The sequence below is a fragment of the Scomber japonicus genome, chromosome 1 (assembly GCF_027409825.1).
Source record: "Scomber japonicus isolate fScoJap1 chromosome 1, fScoJap1.pri, whole genome shotgun sequence".
NCBI classification, from domain to species: Eukaryota; Metazoa; Chordata; class Actinopteri; order Scombriformes; family Scombridae; genus Scomber; species Scomber japonicus.
This window is the reverse complement of record NC_070578.1, coordinates 17,213,648-17,239,522: the sequence shown is the minus strand read 5'-3', so window position 1 is coordinate 17,239,522 and position 25,875 is coordinate 17,213,648. Positions and strand designations below refer to the sequence as shown.

The 25,875-nt window shown below is 40.1% G+C and overlaps 1 protein-coding gene across 2 annotated transcripts in view; it reads right to left on the bottom strand.

Annotated features, from left to right (window-relative positions):
• Nucleotides 1–12,129: 12,129 nt before the first annotated feature.
• The window catches only part of itsn2b (intersectin 2b), a 32,373-nt gene continuing 18,627 nt past the window's right edge, over nucleotides 12,130–25,875 (bottom strand). The window contains exons 19-40 of one of the 2 annotated variants that reach the window (XM_053316015.1): nucleotides 25,630–25,751; nucleotides 25,253–25,501; nucleotides 24,901–25,097; nucleotides 23,619–23,674; nucleotides 23,121–23,287; nucleotides 22,910–22,940; nucleotides 22,671–22,792; nucleotides 22,380–22,476; nucleotides 22,058–22,252; nucleotides 18,371–18,492; nucleotides 18,052–18,158; nucleotides 17,749–17,932; nucleotides 17,018–17,116; nucleotides 16,774–16,857; nucleotides 16,553–16,636; nucleotides 16,296–16,358; nucleotides 15,769–15,918; nucleotides 15,489–15,607; nucleotides 15,279–15,361; nucleotides 14,949–15,032; nucleotides 14,636–14,809; nucleotides 12,130–13,477 (exon numbers count right to left, since the gene is read on the bottom strand). In XM_053316015.1, the coding sequence (XP_053171990.1) occupies nucleotides 13,329–13,477; nucleotides 14,636–14,809; nucleotides 14,949–15,032; nucleotides 15,279–15,361; nucleotides 15,489–15,607; nucleotides 15,769–15,918; nucleotides 16,296–16,358; nucleotides 16,553–16,636; nucleotides 16,774–16,857; nucleotides 17,018–17,116; nucleotides 17,749–17,932; nucleotides 18,052–18,158; nucleotides 18,371–18,492; nucleotides 22,058–22,252; nucleotides 22,380–22,476; nucleotides 22,671–22,792; nucleotides 22,910–22,940; nucleotides 23,121–23,287; nucleotides 23,619–23,674; nucleotides 24,901–25,097; nucleotides 25,253–25,501; nucleotides 25,630–25,751 (2,738 nt within the window). In that variant the 3' untranslated portion in view covers nucleotides 12,130–13,328. The remainder of the gene's footprint in view (nucleotides 13,478–14,635; nucleotides 14,810–14,948; nucleotides 15,033–15,278; nucleotides 15,362–15,488; nucleotides 15,608–15,768; nucleotides 15,919–16,295; nucleotides 16,359–16,552; nucleotides 16,637–16,773; nucleotides 16,858–17,017; nucleotides 17,117–17,748; nucleotides 17,933–18,051; nucleotides 18,159–18,370; nucleotides 18,493–22,057; nucleotides 22,253–22,379; nucleotides 22,477–22,670; nucleotides 22,793–22,909; nucleotides 22,941–23,120; nucleotides 23,288–23,618; nucleotides 23,675–24,900; nucleotides 25,098–25,252; nucleotides 25,502–25,629; nucleotides 25,752–25,875) is intronic. The other variant, XM_053316021.1, reaches the window with a different exon arrangement.

The following is a 25,875-nucleotide window of genomic DNA, read 5'->3' as shown; positions in this document are numbered from 1 at the left end:
ACCCACTCACACACACATCATGCTCATACTCATCACACTTTAAGCGTATTTCTCCTTCTATGTGTGTGTGTTTGTGTGTGTAATGCTAATGCAATGTGACACTGGCCTTTCCCTCTGTAACGTTGCTATCTAACGTGACCTGCAGAGAGAGAGAGAGTGAAGAGAGTGTGTGTACACAGAATTAGAAACATAAGAGACAGAGAGAATGAGAGCAAGACAGTCAAGAGGGAGAAAGAGTCGTGTGTGTGTGTGTGTGTGTGTGGGGGGGGGGGGGGGGGGGGTCAGCAAGACGAGAGAGAAGAGCAGCAGCACACTAAATAGCAGCAGCATCATAATATGAAATTCTCAACACATTAACTTACATGTCAATGATGTCAAGATCCCATTTGAAGAGTTTCCTCCTGTCCTCTCCTTTTCACTCCTCTCCTTTCCCCAACTCTTATCTCCTCTCCTCTCTTCTTCTCCTCTCCTTCCTCCTCTTCTCTCCTCTCCTCTCCTCTCTCCTCTCCTCTCTCTCAGCTCTGGTCCTCTCCTCTGGACTTCTCCGCTCTGAACTCCTCAACTCCCTGCACTCAATTCTCTCCTCCCCTTTTCTCTCCAGTCCTCTCCTATTATCTCCTCTCTGCTCTTTGCCTTTCCCTCAAAGAAAAAAGAGAAAACAGTATAATTATATGTATAAATCTTCTGTGTCCTCCTCCAGTTGTCAGATAGGCCCGGCCCACAAGCCTTCCTCTCCTCTTCACTTTCTTTCCAGTGGTAAGAAGACACAAATTAAAATTTTCAGTCATTCTCTCTTTTTCCCTTTAGTTCGTCTCTGTTTGATGTAGCAGCAGCAGGAGGAGGGGTGTTGCTCTGACTGTTTTCCAGAGTGCGTTTCTCCGATATTCCATTTGAGTTTTCCCAGGTTATTTTCCAGACAGAAAGGTCTCAGGCCTCAGGGCAGAAATGTGACATAAGAGACCCCGACAAGTTGACTTAATCTCTCTTCTCTCTCTGCCAAATGTCTGCATCTGTTTCTCTCTCTATCACACATGTACAGTAGTTTAACAACACACACACACACACACACACACACACACACAGTCGCACACATGCAGTAAATGCAGATTGGCTGCTTGTTTCAGTTTCTCTCCCTGCGTGCATGCAGAGCATTCAGCAGAAGGAGGAGAGAGAGAGTTAAAGGAGAAGAGAGGGAGAGTATAACGAGGAGAGAGGGAGGGACTGAGTGACAGAAAACCAAACATAATGCCTTGCAAAAAATCCCTTTTACTCACATATGAATATTTAGAATTCACATGTGAAATATTGCATTAATAAAAAACAAATAATTACATGTGTCTACATGTGAAGAATATTAATGTGAAATTTCTGAAAATCACATTCTCATTATGTGAATTGATCACATATACAATTTTAATAAACACGTGTTTTGGAAAGGGATACAAGCAGCAATGGTGGAGAAAAGGAGAGACCGAGTATTGTTAAGATGATGAGGAATTTATTCAGCTCGGGGAATTCACGTTCATGCATGTTCACGCACATCGATGGATGTTGTTGATGATGCATCATCAAAAACTTACAGGAACTTGTGTGCATCTGTTTGCTCCTGTGAAGGTTTTATGAGACTGAGTGAACGATGCTTTAGAGCTGAATCAACAATTTTCTAAAAATAACTTTATATCAGATAACGTTTATTAAACTTTTATCAGCCAACCTGTCATCCTGGCAGGTTATTTTTGTGCTCATGTTACGCAATAGGAAAACTGTGAAAAACCCTCCTCCTGCTTCTGGTTGGGGGCTGACGGAGTTGTCCAGGGCCACAACTCACAACAGGTATACAGTGCATCCGGAAAGTATTCACACCCCTTCACTTTCCCCATATTTTGTTATGTTACAGCCTTATTCCAAAATGGATTAAATTCCTTTTTTTCCCCTCTCTCATCAATCTCTCTGTACATCTTTCCCTTGATCCTGAATAGTCTCCCAGTTCCTGCCACTGAAAAACATCCCCACAGCATGATGCTACCACCACCATGTTTCACTGTAGGGGATGGTATTAGCCAGCTGATGAGAGGTGCCTGGTTTCCTCCAGACGTGACGCTTGGCACACAGGCCAAAGAGTTCAATCTTGGCGTCATCGGACCAGAGAATCTTGTTTCTCATGGTCTGAGAGTCCTTTAGGTGCTTTCTGGCAAACTCAAAGCGGGCTGTTATGTGCCTATTACTGAGTAGAGGCTTCCGCCTGGCCACTCTACCATAAAGGCCTGATTGGTGCTGTAGAGATGGTTGTCCTTCTGGAAGGTTCTCCCATCTCCACAGAGGAACACTGGAGCTCTGTCAGAGTGACTATTGGGTTCTTGGTCACCTCCCTGACCAAGGCCCTTCTCCCCCGATTGCTCAGTTTGGCTGGGCAGCTAGGAAGAGTCCTGGTGGTTCCAAACTTCTTCCATTTACAAATGATGGAGACCACTGTGCTATTCGGGACCTTCAATGCTGCAGATTATTTTTTTTGTACCCTTCCCCAGAGCTGTGCCTCGATACAATCCTGTCTTTGACAATTCCTTTGACTTCATGGCTTGGTTTCTGCTCTGACATGCACTGTCAATAGTGCGACCTTATATAGACAGGTGTGTGCCTCTCCAAATCATGTCCAATCAATTGAATTTACTACAGGTGGACTCCAATCAAGTTGTAGAAACATCTCAAGGATGATCAGTGGAAACAGGATGCACCTGAGCTCAATTTTGAGTGTCATAGCAAAGGGTGTGAATACTTATGTACATGTCATATTTCAGTTTTTTATTTTTAATACATTTGCAAAAATTCTAAAAAACCTTTTTCGCTTTATGGGGGTCATTATGGGGTATTCTGTGTAGGTTGGAATTTAATTCCATTTTGCAATAAGACTGTAACATTACAAAATGTGGGGGAAGTGAAGGGGTGTGAATACTTTACGGATGCTCTGTATGCAATAACCTCGAAAGTGTATGCTAAAACTTTGCTTTTAGGCAGAGTCACTGTACTGCCATTATCACTATTGTCAGGTCTAAATATAATGAGAGCTAACTGCATCGTGAACTGACTGCTATGCCTTTTACAGTAGAGCTAAACAATATAAAAGTAGCCCTTTGAGACTGCACTTGGGCAAAGTTGTGTTTTGAGTTAAGTGCATACACATCTCAGTTTAATTAAAGTTGATGGGAACATAATTAGTTTTTCATGTATTTGTTTGGAAACAGATTGTTGGATAAATTAAAATTTGACGTGGTGCAATATGAAACGTTAGGGAGTATGTTTTTAAAATTCATGCTGAGGAGGACATGAATGCCCCAAAAGATTCATGACAATCAATTCAAGACATTTCACTCAAAACCATAAATGGTGGTGCTTGTGGGAAAGTAGGGGATCACACAGTCATCAGGATTCAGCCTCTGGGGAACAGGAATTACATTTCTGAGCAAGATTTCACTACAGTCGGCCCAATATTGTTCAGTTTGGACCAAATTGGTTGACAGATAGACACACCATAGTGTAACGTTGCATGGCTAGAAACCGCTAACTACAATTATCTGTTTTAATTGTTTCTTTATGTGCATCCATTTTTCACCTTCATGTTTGTTCTTGTTTTACTTCACCAGGTGTTCAGGTGTTTACCACAATAATGTGGGCCACCTTGTACATGTTGTCTCAGTGGCTCCTTCCCCCTATATATCTTAACTGATGTACACATTACTGAATCAACAACTAAACACATGCATCATTAAAAGTTATCAATGCAACATTTGATTTTTCTCTAAAGAACTGTGATTACAAAGGTGCTTAAGTCAATATGAAATCTCAGCACATTTTAACCCCCCTACGGACTGCACATTACTGGAGAGGGAACATTATAGAACAATAAGTCCTTCATTATTGTTCTCTATTGTTCTCTGGACCTTCAGCAGAAGACAAAGGTAGGAATAAAGTCATTTTTCTTTCTCACTGCTACACTGAGAACAGGGCAATGCATCACAGAATAAAACAGAGATGAATAAGACATTTCTCTTTTTTTCCTCCTCACTAACTTCAGGGCCACCTCACTTCCCCTGCTGTCCTCACCTTCATCATATTCACATCATCTAATCTCTGTCTTCTTTACATCTTATCTATTTCTAATATGTTATCCACCAGCATTTTCATACACGAAGGAGAGAGAATATCAGAAACACTTCTTAATATGACACTCTCATACTCTTCAAGGGTGAACGAACATGTAACTCACTGCAGCAGTGTGGCTCGTTGACATGTTTTTAAGGTGTGGTTTTGGACAAAAATGGAGGTCTACGACACAATGGAATAATATCAGGCTCTGGATACACACAACACTTGTAAGTAGGATCACGTCATAGTTGATTTGGCTCTGTGCCTGAGATTTGTTGACAGTAAGAAAAAGACAGAAAATCACCAGCCTTGAGCTTTAAACAAGACAAGAGTACAGCTGCACTCTGCGAGGCTATGCTCAGACACAGTGGGGTTTGCAGTGAAATGCTAAAGTCAGCATTTTCACCTACATGCTAAAATGATTCATCCTCTGGGAAACATGAATGTCTGTGCTCAGTCTGGACAAAAGTGGTGCATCAACCAACTCATATTAATGCATGATAAAAGTGTATTGAAATGGATACAGGGGATAACATCAGAATAATGTAGTAGTCCACCCATCTCCCATATATTTGAGAAGATTATAGTATAGATGAAAGTGAAGAGAATCATGAAAACCTTGTATATGAAAGTCAAAATGTGCTTTGAAAACAGAGAAATGTGATCAGAAAACCACATTTTCAAGTTCCTTGACTCCTCCGTGATTGATCACCTCACCATCATCATTACTAAAAACAAAAAACAAAAACAGATCCAAACCTTGTTCTACACAAGAATAAACAACACATGAGCCACTTACCATCCATAATGCATCCATTTCTGCACCATTTATGCACCTCCTGCTTAGAGTGATAAAATATTAACTCTCTTGACTCTGTGCAGTTGGCTCTGTGAGGAATTGTTGTCAGTCATCTCTGAAATAGCAAGGGACAGGAATTGTGAGTTTCAGATGCTGTGTGTGCACACTGAGCCTGCACCACAATACAGTCTTTGCTCCATTGGTATTTCGATTCATTATTCATGACCGATGGGTGAACCTTTGGTCAGCATGGGCAGTCTAGTCTCCAAGTCCAAGTCCATCAGCAGAACAATGCAGCATCAGCTTCATTATGGATGAAAGTCATGAATATTTACTGATAAATTTAAAGATGCATGCCAGTCAAAAATAGTTAAACAGAGCCACAAATACCCAAAGTGCAGTGGTGTGTGGCATCCTCAGTAGGTATTAATGGGCCTGCTAGTGACCAAGCATGCGGACATAGGATACAGGTTTCAGAGTTTAAAAAATGTGGATTTTGACTTATCCCTCAAAATTAGAAAGAACAAAGTAAAGACACTAATAACTGAAAGTAGGTCAACAAAAAAATATGTACTTGAGAGTTAAAAAAAAAGTATTTTGAGAGAGATTTTTGAAAGACATTTTTAAAAATTTCAAATTTATATTTTTTTATGTTCTATATGAAAATACTTTCTCTCAAAACTTTTTTTAGTCTCAAATATTATTATTTTTTGCTATTGGTATGAAAACTTTGAGCATTATAATTCACTATGAATGCGCTCATAATGCACTATACTGTAGATGTGTTCTTCATAGAAAGTGTTACACAATTAAATAACAGAGCTTACTGGGACAATACAAAATTATATAATCAAAATATCATATAGAAAATAAGATATGTAAAAAATACCAATAACATAATACAAAATCAAACTGTTACTGTTTGTAAAAGTAAACGACTGAAAAGTTAAAATTGAAGTGAAAATGAGGGTGAGTGGAGATAATGTTATCAAATGTTTTAGACCGCTGGGACAGTGAGTGAAGAAGTCTGCGGTGGTGTTGAACCTGAGACGTGAGTGGGCGATTTATGGAGGGATGCCATCCCTTTTGTTAGCAAAATGATCAACTACATCACCCTTGTTAACCCTTGTAGGAGATGCAATGCAGGGGCAGAGAGGTTGTTTAGTTGAATATGTTAGTTTTTAGTCTGTCTGACTCTTGAGCCGTTATCTGAGTAAGGTTTGAGTAAGTTAGAATCCATGGCCCTGACATTGACTCTGAAATATCAATAGCCGAACTGTGCTGTGTATTGATAAATCCAAGGCGCTGTCCATGGTGCTGAAATAGCGGATGGGTTTATAATTGCGCCTTTCTCTCTCAGTCTTGGTTTTCTATCCGTTTCGTCTTGGGTATATAATATTCTCTAAACTGTATACTATGAATACTACTTTTATACTACACTGTTGCCTATATATTCTATTTAGCAGTGTCAGTAGCTGCAGTTCAAAGGGTAAGAGTTAGGGTAACCAAATATCCTTGGCAAACTTAAGGATACTGGTTGTGGCCCTTGCAGGAGTTCAGACTTCTCTCATTTGCATCACTTTGTAAAAGTAAATATTTATCCAAATCTGGACTAAATGCAAAACAGCTTTCCCTCTGAGTGACAGCTGGGTGTCATGAAAGGCTTTTCTTTTCTTTAGAGCCGGTTGAGTCATCTTGATACAGTCATTTCTGTGAAGACAGTGGCAGAGAAGAGTCAGTCAATATAATTTATGGACCCAAAAGCACATTCACAGACACAGAAGGACAGCAGACACAGAAATGTTTCCTCATTTAAAAATGTTTTATTGTAGACTTTTTGTGAAGACGGTTTGAGGAATGGGCTGGAGGGTCTGGAGAGAGGGACCAACCAGGATTGTCTGCAGAGGCCAGACAGACTGTGTGCAGGTTCCAGAGCTGGAGCTTGTAGACATGATGGTGAGATGGGCGAGGCAGAAGAACAGGAAGACAGATGAGAACCTTAGGCACAGACAAACAAGTTAAACTGATGTCCAAAAACCAACAAGAGAAAACACTCAGGCAAGGATGGTAGGAGTTGGCCGAAGCACTGAACCACGTAGGTGAATGTATGATCTGGTGGAGAGCGGAGTGAAGAGCTTGTGTTTAAATACTGCAGTAGCTTGTTAAATAGACGAGATGATCAGGCGGGAGAGGGAACTGGAAGGCCACATCCAGCACACACATACAATGAAACACACACAATAAAATGTTCATTTATATGCACTGTCTGTCACTTTTCTCAAATAAATGAATAAATAAATTATTGAAGCACACAAACAGGGGACATACATGAAACAAAAGGGAGGGGTGAGGCAGAGCAGATACCTCAACTAACGGTGGTAAAATCCAGTCATTACCAAACTGGACCTGAGATCAGTCTCCTAGATCTTATTTACTTTTAGCTTAAGTACCCTGTTGCTAATGACAAAGCCAAAGAATTCAGTCTCTGTCTTGGCAATGGTGCACTTGGAGGGATTAATGGTCAGCACAGCAAATTCAGTGAATGCCTCTGGAAGGTCACCATGTATCCCAAATGGCAGCATAGTGAATTGAAACATACCCCACAATGTTTCTGCAAGCCGTCAGGTGCTTTGGCTTGCTTGAACATTCAGTCATTCATTTGTGGGATTATGTTAGAGTCACTCTGAGAAATAGAAGTAAAGTGAATGAAAGCCTTTATAGCGCCATCCTCCTCTGGGTCCAGGATCACAGGTCACTTTTTGATAGGTGTTCCCGAATGACAGCATCAGGACCACTCCTTCAGGACAACTCCTTGCCAATGGGTACTTTTTTATTTTTATATCCTGAATATCATTTGTGATTTTTAAAATTATTTTTGCATCAGCACGTTTTAGAGAAGGAGCCCTGACTGAACTTGTCCGTGAGGTTTTTGTTATGGACTCTCTGTCTCTCTGTTGCTACAGGCCGCCTCTACTCGGTGTAGGTTTTTGGCCCGAACACAGACACCTCATTATTTTTGAGTTCTCTTTGTCTGTGTGTGTGTGTGTATGTGTGTGTGTGTGTGTGTGTCTGTGTGTGTGTGTATGTTACATAAGACAGCTGTTCATGTGGTGATAATCAAATCATTCCCATGACTGAGTCAAGTGGGGCTCAGGGCCTCTCAGACTCATCCTCCATGCACATGTCACTCTGCCTCTCATACTCTCTTTCTCTGTCTCCATATGTGTTTATTCCCCTCCGTCTGTTTTTTTCCTCCATCTGCCTTTAAACTCCTCTCTTCTTCTGCTTTACTGCACTTTCCTTTTATACTTTGTTTTACTCACCAACTCTCTCTATCTCTTTCTCTCTCCCCCTCTTTCTTTCTTCTTATTTCGTTATTTTTGTCGTCTGTCTGCCCCCACACTCACTGTAGGTAAGGAAAGAGCCTATAGGACACATAATTTATTTACATAACAAAAAAAGCTAACATGTTTCAGTTGGTAGCTGTAACAAAGCCACATTTCCCAAGATATCAGTTAGAAGAGCTGTCAAGTGTTTCCTAATGATCAAGAATGAATTAATATATTTCATGATTTAAAAAGCATATAACTGCACTACAGTCAATGCATACACTAAAAATGACAGGGGATGAAAACACAATGAAGCCAGAAGGTCCTCTAGTATAATCCTTACCACGCCACAAGATAAAAGCAAAACAAGAAGACAGCAAGCAAAGACAATACAATCAACATATAGACAGCAGGTAGCAGGGTAGCTAGACAGGTGACAAAATAACCAACAGTAAGTGTCTCAGTAAGATGATGGGCCACAACGAGCTGTCACAACGAGCTTCAGTGCGCCTTGTTATTGATTCTACAGTCTCTGAACTCTACTGAAGGGGTGAACACCATTCTTCAAAAGATATTCCTTCATTTGGTGTTTTGAAGTGTCTAACATGTCCAAAATCTCACATAGGTATTCAGTTGGGTTGAAATCTGGTGACTGTGAAGGTTATAGCATATGATTCACATAATTTATATACTACTACTGCAACCATTCAGTGACCTCTCATGCCCTATGGCTGGGGGAATTGTCATCTTGGAAGAGATCACTCCCATCAGAATAGAAATGATTCATCATAGGATAAAGGTGATTAATCAGAACAACTTTGTACTGATTTGCAGTGACCCTTCCCTCTAAGGGGACAAGTGGACCCAAACCATGCCAGCAAAATGTCCCCCACAGCATGACAGAGCCACCAGATCCCCTCACTGCAGGGATCAAGTATTCAAACCTGTACCAGTGTTTCCTTTAATTTGTCACCCATGTCGTGGCTGCGATCACATGACAGAACCTCTGACCCCACTGTTGACTCGATTGAATTATAAAATACGTTTAACATCACTGAGAAGTTATATAATCCAGAACACACATGCCTAGTGTTGTGTACGTGTTTGCATGATTTTGGATGTGAAATTGTCAAAAAAAAAAGAAAAAAAGAAGATGATTAATGAAGTACATTTTACTAAATTCAAACATTTGAATGGTGAATGAATCTTACGCTCATATGACCATCATAAGGAGTTTGTTTCCTGCACCTCAAATTTTAAAATAGTGTCCTAGGGGGCAGCAGTAGTGAGGCGCGCGCACACACACACACACACACACACACACACACACACACACACACACACACACACACACACACACACAACCTTTACACTGATTATATGCAGACAACACAGGCACACAAACACACTTAATGCAACATGGCAGATTCTTTTTCTGTATTCATCTCTCTACACATTTCAGATTCCTCCACACGTTCCACTGGAGAGAATGAATTCCTGCAAAAAACAAACACACAGTCTCACATTTAAGCTGAATCAAACTTTCCTCCTCACACTCTCACATAAACAGATACAATCTTGCTTCTTGTTGTGGAGTATTAAAACCATAATTACATATTTACACAAATGTGTGTTCTGTGATTTGTACAGCATCGTTCAAGATTATCGTTTGGAGCGATAATTGCAAGTTGTGTAAAATTAAAAATTAATTTCTCCCCCTCATCAAGAGAAATCCGGTCGTGGTTCAGCTACGTATGCGACTGTTGTTTTTTTAATCAAGTGTAAAAGGATTACTTCCCGTCAGTTACCTTCATTTATATCACCACACCCACCCCCACTGCATTAAGTCCATTACTACTACTGCTGTGAACGCTGCTGCAGAAGGTTGAGTTCAGCTGACTTTGTCGACTCGTTTACGCAGCTGTGTGTGTGCTGCTGTCAGGCCCTCACAGAGCCAGTGTCAGTGTGGTTACATAATGAGTGTTGCTCCTGTGGATCGAGAGCCAGTGAAGGGTGAAGAAGGACTTAATGAGGTCTATTGGTGCGCACTGACAACTTCACACTGAACTTCACCACTGCTGTGGCCGGACACCAACACAACATAAAATCCTCATCGTGAAATATTGTTTACTCATAAATGTAGCATTTTATTGAAAAAATGAAATTAAATCTGGCTAAATATGTCTAAATATGCACTTAATTAATGATAAAAATATGTAGGGGAGGATGGGGTTGATTGTCACATTCATCAGATCTTGGTCTCTAGAGGATACTGTTAAAGTTTTGGCACTGAAAGAGTTTATAATAAAACAATCATTACCATTAAAAAGTATGAAGAGAGAGTCATAGGTAGGTTTTTAAAGGACGAAAAATGCACTTACCTGTTTATGTTCTCTTAGTGCAGAATATGTGTTAGGTTGTTGTATTTCAATGAAACAAAACATTGTAAATATTTTGTGTGTGACTACTAACCCCATGATGGGTGATGGTGACAACATATTTGATGGCCCATATCTTTTGAACAGAATCAGCTTCTTACCTAACACCATAGGCTTTCATTACAAATTAAAAGGGAATCTGTTAAGTATACGGTTTATGAGGAATTCAAAGGAAAGTAAAAAGTGTGACCTAATGTTTTAAAATTAAAATGTGTGTTTAAATGTGTAATTTCTCTTTATTTAGACACTTGATAACTATGTTCCTGTTCCCCACACAACATCATATCTGAATCGGTAAACTTCCATCCTCTGTTGTAACTGCACTTAAAACTAAGAGTGTTAAATGTCACTTTTCCTTATGTCAGCAAATAATGTTGAGAGTTCGGTCACTTTTAATGCCTTTAATTTGACTTAAGAAACCCTGATTCATTGCCGTGTAGAGGCCCAGGTGAGTACAAACAGCAGGTACAGACCCCAGTCTGATCAGCTGTGAACAGGCAGTCTGCATTAGAGAGGCCATAAACTCAGTTAGCACAGCAGAAGTCAACAGCTGCAGGAAATAAAAGATCCAATAAAACAAATGACAAACCCCCACACACAGATAGACAGAAGGTAGTCCAGTCTCTTTGCACATTGTCCACAAATAGAAAATAAACATTGAAGTTAATAAAAGACTTAAAAACTGTTTTGTTGATTGAATGACAAACGAAAAAGAATACATGTAACAAAATAGCAGGCTTAACAAAATTACTAGTGACCTAGCCTACTTACAGTAAAACTCAGAGAACCATCTAAGATATCATATTGCCGTTCAAAAGAATATCAACATCTGTCTACGAACACATCTTTTAATATTTGACATCACCCACGTTCAGAACAAACCCAGTGGATACCAGCTGATTATCCAAGATGACACAGCAAAGCCGCTTCAAACCTTTGGATAGTCTCACACGCATAAATTAAGAAATAAATACAACACATTTTCATTAATATCCAGAGCACCAGCAGGTGCTCAGAGTTAGAAAGGAGACTGGGATAATAAAAACAAGGAAGGAGAAAAGTCAAGCTACTACGTAAATAACTGGCATGGGCAGATGTTTCTTAAGGGCAACTATTTGAGGCAACTGAGACGGGCAATACTGTCGTCAGTGAGGTCAGCCTGAAGAAAGACTGAAATCTGTAACGAACAATCACAAGTGTAAGTGTAAAGTGTAACAATCACATAAGTGAGAAAAAACTGTTTGGTATTGGAGACAAACTGCCAATCTGTGTCACTTCAAATGTTTACCTCATCAAAGCCTTTTATACTAAAAAGGAAGAAACAACTGACTCTTTAGGGAGGACAAAGTTCTGATAAAAAGGCAAAGAAAAAAGACTAACACTAGACTCCCATTATTCCACTACTGTGGTGACATCATCCTCCCAATAAAAATGAAAAAAAAAAAAAAAAATACGATTATGAAACTGTGATTTCTAAAAGACTGATTTACATTAAGGCCAAGAGTTATTGGTTAACTCCAAAAGGTGCAGCATCTCAAGAGCCCTCAGCTGAAGTTCTTTACATTGGTACACTCCAAAGACACATACTGTACGCACGCACACACTCACACATAAACACGGCAGATAAACTAAATAAGTGTTCAGTGTTATTACAGACTCAACCCAGAACAACACATCCTGAGATCTTCTATCTACAGTAGTAAACTGACTCCAGACTGACAAAAACACTTCATCCAGGTTGTCAACGTTACTGTCCGTCCTCTGGATCTACTGTTCATGAGGCCCTTGATGTCACTGTGAGAAGAAGACCCGACAGCTCATGATCAACGAAGGCAACACAGCAGATCAGCAGTCTCTTGAAAAGCCATCAGTCCTCAAAAAAAAACAAACTCTTCAACACATTCAGATCTTGATGATGAATAAAATAAAACAGACTTGTTAAATGACCTTGGTTGAGCAGACTTGGCAGAGTCTAAAACACTGAAATCAGTGAATGCTTAATAACCGACTGTTATTAGTGAGTTTAGAGGAGATCAAAAACCTTTATATTAATAGTTTTATTGCTTTATTAGTAGCACTATAACTACTTGCTTCTAAACAGCTTTTGTCCAGTCCTACCTTCCTCTGAAGGCCATAAATTATTACACCCACATTCAGCTTTATGACACAATATATCTCCACTGTTGAAGAAGACATGCTATAGTTCTTCCTTTTATCTCCTTTGGGGTGTTTATGTTGCTCAGGTGCAAACTGCTGCAGCAATAACGCTTCCCTTTCCATCTGAGGTCATCATCTGGGAGAAAACAAAGAGAGCCCTTACTCATATTAGTTGGTGCAGCTGATGCCACACAGACCCTACTTCTTAATGGAGGATCAGAAGACGTATTATTAGTGCTGGTAATTATTAAAATATTAAGGCGTGCAGTTTGAGACACAGTTCAGGAATGTCTTGTTTGATACAAGTATCTTCTTGAAGCCCATTTGAAGCAGGTAGGCGCCATGTGATGGGAAATATTCTAATTTGTTTATGTGAGAAAAAGCAGCTTGTATTATTTGGTTAGCTTTTCTTATTTGGATGTGTCAACAGCAGACACAGTTCTTATTTCAGTTCATCCTGCGTGGCTATTTGCTGTTGAAGAGCTGCAGGTCGAGGCGGACCCACACTTCCCCTGTTGGAACCTCGTGCAGCAGAAGACGTCGCGTCACTGATCCCTTGTTCTCCAACTCTTTCTTGATGGTTGCTACGGGAACCTCTGTCCGTCCCAGAAAGTCTGATAGAAGAGAAGAAATGTGAAAGAAGCAGATGTGTAAGGAGGAATGATTTTTTTTTTATGATTCGCAAAGATAACATCAGCAGTGTGAATCAGAAACAACACACAACATCCCCATCCCCTGAACTGAGATCAACCAAAATAACCAAAGTGTCAAAAAGAAACACTTTGAGATAAAGTGCAAAACTCCCAGTGATCATGTTTTCACTTCCACATTCATAAAAAGACATATGTGCCTTAATTGAGAAAATATTTTTCTGTCCTATTACGCATTATAGCTGCAACCATTAGTTGATTAATCAACTAGTCAAATCATAATTATTCTGCAACTATTTTGATAATCAAAAAATTGTGGAAATGCTACTTTTCTCAGTCTAAAGTCATAGTTAATTGAATATTTTGGGGTTTCGGACTGTATGTCGAACAAAATAAGACAATTAATCCTTATGTACTGTTCATATTCTGACTGATTACTCTCTATACCATCAGTCATTAATAATAAATGTTTGATTAATCCTTCTGTTTAATTCATCTAATTGAGAGAAAGGCATTCACAATCACTATTTTATGCTCCAGGAAAACATTTTATATACAATGATGAATACAACAATGTGTTTGAATGCTGATTTTTGAATTTCCTTAATAACTACAGATCAAATTTGTACATTTCCATATTTTAAAAAAATGTCTTCAAAAGCTTCATAAAAATAAAGAAATAATGCATTTTATTTCCATTTTTGTATATTCTGTGGGACACATTAAGAAAAGTCCAGATAAAAGAAAATGTGTATAGGGTGTTTTTACAACTCTCAAATATGTAAATGGGTCAAATTTGACAGTATGTAAAGGTTAACCAATCCCTAAAAGAACAAACTGCAGATATCTTCCAGTTCTTTACTGTCTAATCATGGATGTGGGTGTTCATTAGATTTTAACACAACTTTAGATGAAAACTGAAGAAGAAAAAACAAAACAGTGTACACAAAAACTCACACTGACAGTACAGTGTGAGCTCAAATGACACCAAGGCAGCAAATTTAACGTTCAACTTAAGCCACCACTATGAAGAAAAAAAGCATGTGTGGAGATTTACAGAGAAATGATTAGCAATTACTGGTGAGCAGACATGAAAAGGAAAGGAACAAACACGTGACTGACCATCAGGTGAAAACTGGTCCTTTTCAAAGATGGTGATGCAAAGGACATCCTGGTAGACGTCTTTGATGTGAAACTGACAGTTGAAGTTCCACTTGGGGTGCACGGTGTCGTTGATCGCTCTGGACGTAAAGATCTGAGCTCCCATTGTCACCTCACAGTAGGGATTACTTTTACCTGGAGGGATGAGAAGAGGAGGATGAAAGAGCAGGTAGAGGGAAAGGAGAAAAGAGTTGAGATGAGGTTAAAAAAAAAAAAAGGAAAAGAAGAGAAAATAGGCAAAGACATCTTGTGACATGAGTGCATCCGTGCTCACCGTTGGGTTTGGCCGCTTTAAGTTCAGTGGCCTCCAAGATGGTCACAAGGAGTCTGCCGATCCCGCTCGCCTTCACAGTTCGCGCTGTGTACACACACACACACACACACACACACACACACACTCATTGATTAATCCAGAGATATCACTGTATTAATGTGGTATAAATGTGTGTGTGTGTGTGTGTGTGTGTGTGTGTGTGTGTGTGTGTGTGTGTGTGTGTGTGTGTGTGTGTGTGTGAGAGAGACAGAGAGAGAGAGAGAGAGAGAGAGAGAGAGAGAGAGAGAGAGAGAGAGAGAGAGAGAGAGAGAGAGAGAGAGAGAGACAGACCTTGATAGACCTTGTCCCTTTTCTTCTTTTCTGTCTCAATAAACTCTTCAGATGCAGCCTTGATCTTCTGTACCCACGCTGTCCTGAAAACACAAACGTACACTGTAATTAGGAAAGGCCACCAAACTGGGAAAGGCCGCAAATGTGTGTGTGTGTGTGTGTGTGTGTGTGTGTGTGTGTGTGTGTGTGTGTGTGTGTGTGGGCAGCTACCGTTCATTGATGTTGTCAGTCTTGAGTATGTAGACTCTATCGATGTGTGAGATGTGGAAGGTGGGGTCGTCACTGGAAGGATCCGGCAGCTTCACCAGAACTTCATTTAGCAGCACAGGCTTCAGGAAATGAAAGATGTCGAAAATAAACCAACACGACATTAAAAGAGACTGATTAAAAATTTAAAGAGGAACTGTGAGGTTTATAAAAGTATTTAAAAAAAAGAAAGTAACAAAGCCTCGTGCTGCCTCAAGAGGTAAACATTTCTGATGTTTCTTACCGGTTTGTACATCTTGAGCTGTACATTGTTCTTGTTGCTGAACAGTTTATCAGGTCCAGATGAGGTGAACTGCTTGGATGTGTGAGTCAAAAGCAGGAAGTCATTGAAGAGGAAAGCCCACAGTTCCTTGTTGCTCTTCACTTTGTACATCTGGAAAAATGTAAAGTCAACAATGAATCAGTATTAACAGTATGACTACAAAACACAATTACTTCTACAAATATGTTGCTTTAACTCTGTGATGAGGCAGGTCAACAGTTATGTTCAGTTTATAAGATGATATTTTTCATGGTGATCTCATCACTTTTTAAGATCTTTTCTGTTGGATTTCTCCTCAAGTGAACCAGCTCACTGATCAACACAGTTAAAGTGTCTTTACTGACCCTGTCACCTGGTATCGTTTTCTTTTTAGATTTAAAAAATGTGAGATCAGCGAGATGAACATTTTGTGGGAATATGAAAACTGGCAGTAAGTTATTTACTGGCTCCAGTCTTCACAGTTTCAGAGATGCTACTGTGTTACTCACCCTTCCGCTGTGGAGCAGCTTCCTGGGGCCCAAACAGTTGGTGAGAGAGTCAAAAACCAAGTGCTGTTAAAAGAATGAAAGTGTATAAGCAACCTTCATTGGGTGGAAAATGTTTGTTTCTATTAGTATTGCAGTTTCTTTCTATTCCATATTCCATAACATAAAGGCTAATGAGTCTAATGCTATGACATTGAATTCATATCAATTCACATAACTAAATAAAAACTAACTTGTGAATTTATCAACAAGCTTTATACCTCAGCAGCTCCGTCACACTGTACGTGGTTCTGAATCCATTCCAGTCTGTCAGAGTTTTCCTTCTCTCTCACGCCTTCATTCACCTATTCCACACAGTAGATCAGTTACAGAAATGTCATACACACTGAAAGATCCTATCCACACAGGATAAAAACAAATAAAACATGTAATTAAAATAATGAGTGAGATCATAAATGAGAGGATGAATGGAGAACTGAACCTGTTTACAGAGATCCTCCGCCCTCTCCAGAGCCTCTTTCAGAGGACCTCGGTCAGCGTGGCCCTCTGCAGTGCACTCCAGGATCTACACACACACACACGCACACGCACACACACACACAGTTATTTTCTCCCACAAATGAGACAAAACATTCTTTTGTTCTAATTACACACAGTAAGGTCAGGATTGGACCACATTAATGAGGAGTTCAAACACAGACACGCTCATGAACACGGAGGCCTACATTTTTGATGTGCAGTGGGTAGCGCGTGATCCTCTGCATGGGTTTCAGCAGGAAGCTGGAGAGCGGCATGCCTTTACACCTGTAGTCGGTGGCAATTTTCTGAGAAGGATAAAAGACAGCAGTTAGATTCTTTCTACTTTCTTGTATGTGACAGCAGAATATCCATAATGTAAGACTTCAAAAGGTCTAAAACACTACATGTGATGATGTTTTACAACTAATTTTAACACAAAAAAAAAATGGATACGACAGATAACATTTACAATTTGTCATCAGGGGTGCACCAATCTGACATATTCAGTTCCAAAATCGATTATCGGGACTCAAGGTAATGGCCGATACTGATACCCAAGTTCAATCAATAAAATGTATGCTTCATTGTGTAGAACATCAGGCCTGACTTGAACAATGCTTTCCAAACTGTGTAAAACAAAATTTAACAAATAAATACATAGAGACACTTCTTGCTATGTCATGAGTTCTTATATATGAAAATAATGCAGGTTTGAGTCAACATTTGACCGATATCTGATATCAGTATCGGTCAAAGCATCTCTGTTTGACATCAATATTCAGAAACTATAAAAATACTGAAAAGCACCACAGAAAGTAATTAATAAGGACCTGAATGTAAACTGGGTGTTTTAAAGCAGATATTGGGAGCATAAATGGTTTTACACCCTTCCTTCCTTCCCTTGCTCACTCCTCCCTCAGTCTCCTTGTCCTCCTACCTTGAGAAACTCCTTGAAGTCCGGCTCGTTGTCGGTACGAGTCTGGAGCAGCGTGGCTCCATTGATCTGGCTGGAGCAAAACATAATGTAGGGCTGCATGTGGGATAGCTCAGCTGCCAGGACGTCTCCAATCATCTGCACCGGCATGTTATCCCCACCACTCTTCTGACGAGCATGAAGCGACCTACACACATACACACAAAACAAGCAGCACTGTCAACATTGCAGCTGCACTTGTACAATTAATCATCACTCTGTCAGTGTGACTGTAGATCACATTCAGTCTGTAGATCCCATATTTACTTGAGAAATGTTGTGTTGCAGGGTATCAGGTCTTTCCAGTTGACAAAGATCATATCCATCTCATTTTCATTCAGGCGGCCAGACTCTGACATCGGGTTATAGAAAACCTACACACAGACACACACACACACACACGATTAAAGACATGCACACACATCATCAGTTAGGCAATCAGGAAGAACAAACACATATCTGACCCCAGAAGAGGAAAAAAGATGCATCATATTTGCATAAAAACACAATTTTCAGTATATAACTGTACTTGATTTATGTTTACAGACTGGAACTGTTTATGTTTCTGTTGATATGTGTGCATTACCTCTATCACTGTACGCAAGTCGACCACATATTTTTCCTCAGTCAGTATCAGCTCGTGAATGTAACCCTGTCTCTTCTTCTCCTGGGGGCTCAGCGTGTCCAGGCTGTTCAGATTTGCACACCCTGCAGGAGAGGACGAACACACAAGACTGGCTTGTAGTAACTGTACAGAAAACAACAATCCAATCAGTGCTTCCACTTCAACAAAACCACAAGACACTGCTTAACACCACGGCAACACCTAAGAACTGCATATACAGTACTGCCTCCTGCTGGAAAAACCTGGCGCTGCTTTTGAACTCTTCCTGTTCTTATTTCTCATTTCAATATGCAAATTTCTGAAGCTTTCTGAAGGGAAACAACAGATCAGCACACACACATGAACACACTTACCTGATGCAGGGTGCCCATTTGCCCAGTGTGGAAGTCCCACACTGGCTGACTGTTGCTCACCCACTGACTCTGCCTCTCTGACTTCAAACTCATCATCTGTCTCATCCCAGAGGTTTAGAAAGTGGAATCTGCTGTGTAAAGTCATCGTATGTGACCAGCTGTTTATCTTTATCGTATTTTCTTCCTCTTTCCCTCTGCGTGTCCAAGTATTTTATGCAGTTGGCAGTCTGATTTCTAATGTCTGATCTTATTCTGTCTCTCCTGTCTGTTTTGTGTCTATCACCTTCTGTGCTGTTATCTTCTTGTTGCTGGTATGACACTAAAACTTCTCCTGGACTTAAAAAAAAAAAAAAAATCTGTTTGTACCAAAACAGGAAGAGGAATTCCTTCTTTCTTACTCAGCCCTTTGACACACATGCTGAGTGGATAAAGCTGAGTTTAAAAAAAAACTGTTTTCAGCGACTACAGAAAAATAATCTAAATTGTTGGCTTTTTAAAATCAATATTACGATCAATACGATAAATATATATTAATGATTGACTCTGCATCTCGTTGAGTACACATGTCACCAAAACAGTAACAAAGGTTGTTCACATATCAGTTCATCTTAATCGTATGTACTGTGTTGATGATATAAACACTGAACACAGCACATGCACACATCTACCCTGTTGAAGTGAACATACTTTCATGTCACAATAATAATTTAACACTTAACGGTCATCTCAAACAAATCTTTAATGTTTTTTATATCACAATCAGGAAAAAGAAACATCTTCAAAAATAGTCACACCATCTCGTACAATAAATGTTTTTAAGTATGGTCAGATCCGTTGTGCTCACAGCTCCCTGTCAGTGTGGTTCACACAGTTTTTCGTTTGAAATCTGAGCAGCCGAAAACCTCAGAATTAAAATGAAAGCAGCAAAAAAGTGGCCAGCGCTTTAGCAGCAGTTTCCTTTCCTTGCATTAAGGTTCATCATTACAGTTACAGTAATTTGATAGTGGCGCACTGCAGACATCCAGGCTGTACTGGGATGTTTCTTACTAAACTCCTCGATGTCAGTGTACCTCAGTACAGAGTCACAGTTCCTCACATGAGGCCAAACCTCTTTCAAACTTGCATAGATTAGTTTTCACTTGTTGACCTGAAGGAAATGTATCCACAATCCTGATGGTTATGATCATTATGCAACCTGCAGTGGACACTAGGCGCAGACATGCATTCACTTTGTGCACAGACAAAAACATTCAGCCAAAACAGCATCAATATAAGGTGCAGCAGTAGATTTTTACAATCACCACTGAAGGCAAAGCTTATGGCTTTAGAAGAGTTAGCCATATGGTAAGGAGTCGCTTCATCTCACTTCACAACCACTTATTTCCTTCCATGTCTGTTAGTGATAACAGCTGAGCAGACCAAATTATGGCTTTTAAACATAGAGGACAAAATGTACCAATCTACTTGTACAATTTTTTGTCTCATTTAGGTTAAAGTGAAGGTTTGCAAAGTAAAATCTAATGAAAAAAGCACACTGCAAAAGGGTTTTAGTCAACATAATTCAAGGAAAGTACTTCTTAATGCTCCAAACATCTCTGAAGTGAAGATTAACTACAAATTATTATTTTTTAATCACACTCCCCACTCCAATTTCTAACTCGGTCCTGAGTGACATCATTACTTTTATTATTATTGTTATTATTAGTAGTAGTATAATATATTGTATTACTTTTTTAAACAATTTATTTGATAAATAGAGCAGGTCAAATGCTAACTTGTTCTGAGTATGTTAAAAGACAAGTGCAAAAGAGAAGGGCACGAGCCCAACTGCAATAAAGCTGCATTCATTCTCAATATCCACAGCCTTATAAATTAGCAGGATATTCTTCATCAGTATAACAAGGCGTAGAAAGTGACAGTAAAACATGCACATCATGTCTGAATGCAGACACCTCTTTGAGGAGAGACAGACAAATAGTGGACTCTGAGATAGCTGAACTCCAAAAAATGAAGGGGAGGATGAAGATGGAAAGAGTGGATATAATTATTGAGAAAGAGCAAGAAATGTCAGAGCTGAGGAGGAAAAGAGAAGGATGTGGGATGAGGGAGGAAAATAAGTGTCTGGAGGAGCCACAAAAACACCCACTACCCCTCTACCTTTTCTGTATCATGAGTTCACATTCAGACAAGGATAGAGTCACTCAAGGCACTGAGGCTTTAACGATTGACTGAATTAGCACTGAGTCATAAGAAAGCTCACAGGTACCATCTCACAGTCTGCGTCCCTGTCAGTCACACTCAGTCACACACACAAAAAGTAACATTAGCTCAGTGGGAGTTAGTTAGTAGATTGGGGTGGGGGATCCAGACACTCCACCCTCTCAGAGCAGTGTGTAATAGTGGGTTTCTCTGAAGTCAGGAGGAGGAGAGGAAGAGGAGGAGGTGGAGGACTTTCTACCACCCTAGAAGGAGAAAGAGACAGGAGCCGAGGAACGGGGAGAAGGGAGGGAGGGAAGGAGACACAGATTGGGAAGGGAAAGAAGGGAGGAAGTGAAAAAAGAAACAAGGTGAAACAGTCAGTGAGAAGAAAGGATACTGTACACAGATGAAGAAATGAGTAGGTGAAAAAATATTTGTGATGGTGGATGGGGGCGTGGAGGGGAAGTCGCACACAGTGGATGAACAAAGGATAAGAATTAGTCAAAGAGGTTTGAAGCAACATGCAGGTCAAGCATCTGTGTATTTCATACATGCATACTGGATCGTCTTTTGTGTAGTCATGCACAATTTCCAGTCACAATATAGGTTCAGTTACAGCTATTCAAATGTTTCTGTATGTTTTAATTCATCCTAACCAGTTTTACTTATATTTCTTATACAAAACTCTAAATTTAGCTAAGTATATAACAATGTGTGCAGGTTTCCCAGGGAATGGGTTAGTAGAAGTGGACAGTGAATATCCAGGTTAGATCTGAATTGTTCTCACCTTCCCAAACATGCAAAAGTAAAGATGATTTTGATCAAAACACTCCAAACATGCTTGATGCAACTGATAAAAGAAACACTTTTAAAAACACACTATACAGTCTCTTTAAATCAAGCATATACACACAGATTCACACACAGAGTATTTTCTGTCTAGGTAGCGTTCCGAATTGTAACTCTCATATGTGACATGAAAGATACTCATTAGGTGTTGATGGTGCACATTACATGGCTGCTGCTTAAATAGAGTTCTGCTTTGTACCCATTAAAAATCAATCAAATCTGTTCATGTTTAAGGGATTGTACTTACACTGCTGGCTGGGGTCGCAATCCGCTGTGGTCATTTTAACGTAATTTGTAGGGAACAAGCCGGTGACGCCATTGAGCTCTCCCTTCCACCAATCAGGATCGTTCTTGTCCAGGACGTTGATCAGCTGACCTTTGGAGAAGCTCATCTCGTCCTCGTTGGCGGCTGTGTAGTCGTATATGGCGATCACCTGACAGACTGATGGAGAAGAGAAAGAGAGTGTGTTTGTATGTAAGAATGTGAATATTTCTTATAAACACTATTATTTTGCCACATTGTTGGTTCATGTGTATTTTTGTCTGGATGTGTGTGTGTGCATTATTACCTGGTTGGGGTGCTGGGGTGGATTTGCCGCTGTTGGATCCCAATACTTGTACATTAGAGGCGGGGAACCAGCCCTTCTGACGTTTTTTACCTCGAGCCTGGAGAAGGAGAGAAGATAATAAAGACTTCTTGAAGATGTTCACCAGACAGCAAAGATGTTGGTCAACAAAGACACACACACACACAACTCATCATCAGAGAACGGGATCCTCTCTGCCACAAACCTCTAATGAACAACACACAGACCTGCTACAATGATGTGGGGCCACAGCTTCCAATAAACAAAACTGACCTGCAGTTCTCCGAGCCACCAGCCAGACACGTTCTTGCCGAGGATGAGGATGAGCTGGCCAATTTCCAGATTCAGCTGCTCGGGCCCAGTAGAAGAGTGAGCCCTGGTCACCTTGGCTATCTCTGTGCATAAACACAAAGACATAAATGTAACTTTAACATTTTGAAAAGACTGGGAACAAAACTGGGAACTGTGTTTGAAATTTGAAATTAGACAAAAAAAATAGATGGTGAGCTTACCTGGCTTCTTCTTTCCAGATGTGCTTGACACCTGAAAAAATATAAATAATGTGTCTTTTATTTCAGCAGAATTGATCTTTATTTAAATAATTTAAGACACAAAATACAGAAATTGAATGAAATAACTGGCATAAACAATATAAAATAATCCATCATCCATTAGACTGCATTATACTAAACTAGTTTATCCCACAGGTGTGATAGTTCTTACATCTGTCTCTTTAGGTTTGACGTAGTTGCTGGGGAACACGCCTGTGCGGTCGCCTATTGAGCCGTTCCACCACTCTCCCTCTTTCTTGCTCACCAAGATCACATCTCCCTCACTAAACGTCAGATCGGCAGTCTCTGGAGACTCATAGGTGTACAACGCCACATATTCTGGAGAGGATAAGGGTATGTAAACGAAAACATGAAGTCATTAATGATAGTATAGCTAAGGGTAAAATCTAGACAGGTAGACACAGATAAACAAGTACTTTATTTACCTATGAGGGAAATATAGATTTCATTATTAAGTTGAGACACAACATATAATTCAAAACCAGGATAAAACTAATATTAAATGCCATCTCAGTCCCTTAAATCATGGGACAACCATTGTAAAAGGTTAAAATATGAGCTGGATAAAACATACACACATGAAGTAAGAAAAATATTGACAGCATTTTTCAGTTATTATAGAAGGCAGCAGGGAAATGTGTGGCTGTACCTTCCAGCTGCTGGCTGTCGTTAGACTCTGAAGCATCAGGAGGGGAGCTCTTCATGCTGTAAGCACAGAAACCAACATTAATACACTTGTTCATTGGGAAATAAGATAGATGACAGAACACTTAATAGATTTAGCATTTCTCTCAGTAAAACGAATAATACTAATAAATTGGAAGGTGAAGAAACCCAGTTGTTTCAATATAGACAACTGGTTAAACGACTACCTGGAATTGATCTCTATGGAACAGGCAGCAAAAAAAACCCCAACAAAACACTTAATTCACTTTGTTCATTAAAATACCCTGTGAAGTATTCCATCCATTGCTTATCTGGATTTACCAGTGGCAAGCAGTAATATTGAACAGAGTTTTTTTTGGTGAGGCACATCCTCAAGCTCCTTCCCTGAGGAACCTGAGGCATTCTTAAGCCAGATGGGATCTTACTTCTTCCTGTATGCTCTGTGTTAGCCCTGAGGTCTACAACAAGTTAAACATGCTCAGAAAACCTCCACAGGGAGGCGTCCAGGAGGCATCTGGATCAGAGGCCCCAACCATGAAGGAAGATGAACTAGTTAAATTCAGCTGGAATGAGCAGTGGTTTTACTCTGAACTTCTTTCTGTTATCTCGGCTTTTCAATCCCCGATCTCATTTTTGGTAACAAGTCAAAGCTCATGACTACAGGTGAAGGTGAAGGTGAATGCACTTGATCGGTCTTTTCACTACAACAGTGAACAAACAGTGTACAAAGCCAGGTGGAATAAAACTGTATGGACTCCATTCTTCAGTGTGACTTGTCATTGTGTGCAACACTTTTAAACACAGCTGATTTGTCAAGACAGAAAAGAGGTCTTTTCTGTGACCTGAATACCTCACATACTCAAATAGTTTCCACACCTGCAGACACAGTCAAACATGTTCATATCATCGTGTGATTGATGCATGTTTTCTCTGATTTCCCCTGAGATAATAAGCATCCAACCACTACAAAATGGTATGGAAAGTGGTTTGTCCTTCAGGCTACTTTGTTTATGTGTGTTTACAAAAGTAATGTGAAAAAACAGATTGTGACCAATGAGTTGGAAATTGTGGCAAACAGGAAGTGTGTGTTTTTGTGCTTGACTGTTTTTTTGTGTGAGATGAAAGTTGCTCTATTGTATGAAAATGTGTATAAACTTAATAATTCAGCTATCGCCTTGTGACTTTGCTAGTCTCGAAGAAAAAAATTAATTCAAAAATCACGTGAAATGAGGCTTGAAGGTTAGCCTGAGAAAAGCAGGACTTACTCTGAACTCTCCTCTTCACCCAGCAGTGTCACATATGTCTTGGGGAACCAGCCCTTTTCACCGTTCAGCTCTCCCAGCCACCAGTTCTCCTGCTGCTCCAGCACCTGAATCACATCGTCCTTATTGAAGTTCAAATGGTTGTCTGTCTTTGCTGTCCAGGAGCACAGGGCTTGTGCAAGCAGGTTACCAACCACCTGCTGACAGATGCACAGGAATGAAGACAGGACAGTGAGTATTTGAGTATTTGTGCAGACATTGAAGAGGACCACCATATTGTGGTAATGAAAGTGTAATAGCTGCTCCAGTAACACAAAGATCTCCGGTATAAGGTTACACTCTACAAATTTCTCACCTGTCCCTGGGTCTCAGAAGGTACGGGGTTTGGAGAATGTGTTGGCGTGAAGGCAGACTTTGTCCCCGCTGCTTTTGCAGCTTCAAGGACATTGGACAGCTGTGACTGGAGCAACGCTTTAGGAGCAGCAGCATTATTAGCTCCATCTGATGGAGCCACTCTCTCTACGTAGCTCTCTGGGAACCAGCCCATCTTCCCCTGTTTGCTCCCATACAGCCAACCCTCCTCCCTCTCTGTTGTCTCATCGACCTGACAGCAGGAGACACAAAGATTGTTACTTGATAAAGATGGAGAAAGTCTGAGGGAAAGTTTCTCTTTCCTTTCTTCCATTTGAAAGAATTTGTATGGCCCTTGTAAGTCATCATTTTCGTTCTTACCTCAATAATATCATCTGCGTTGAAACTGAGCTCTTCGTGGTTTCGTGCAGTGAATGGGTAGAGCGCTCTGAAGGATGTGAGAGCTGCTGACTTCCTGTGATGTGTGGCCCTCGGCTGCCCGCCTAAAGCAGCATGACAGGAATCAGAATTGAGCTTGAAATGTGGTTTTAACATGCAATAAAACAGGAAGTGTACAGCTGACTGTCTGATGCAAGAACATCACAAACAAACAAACAAACAAACAAA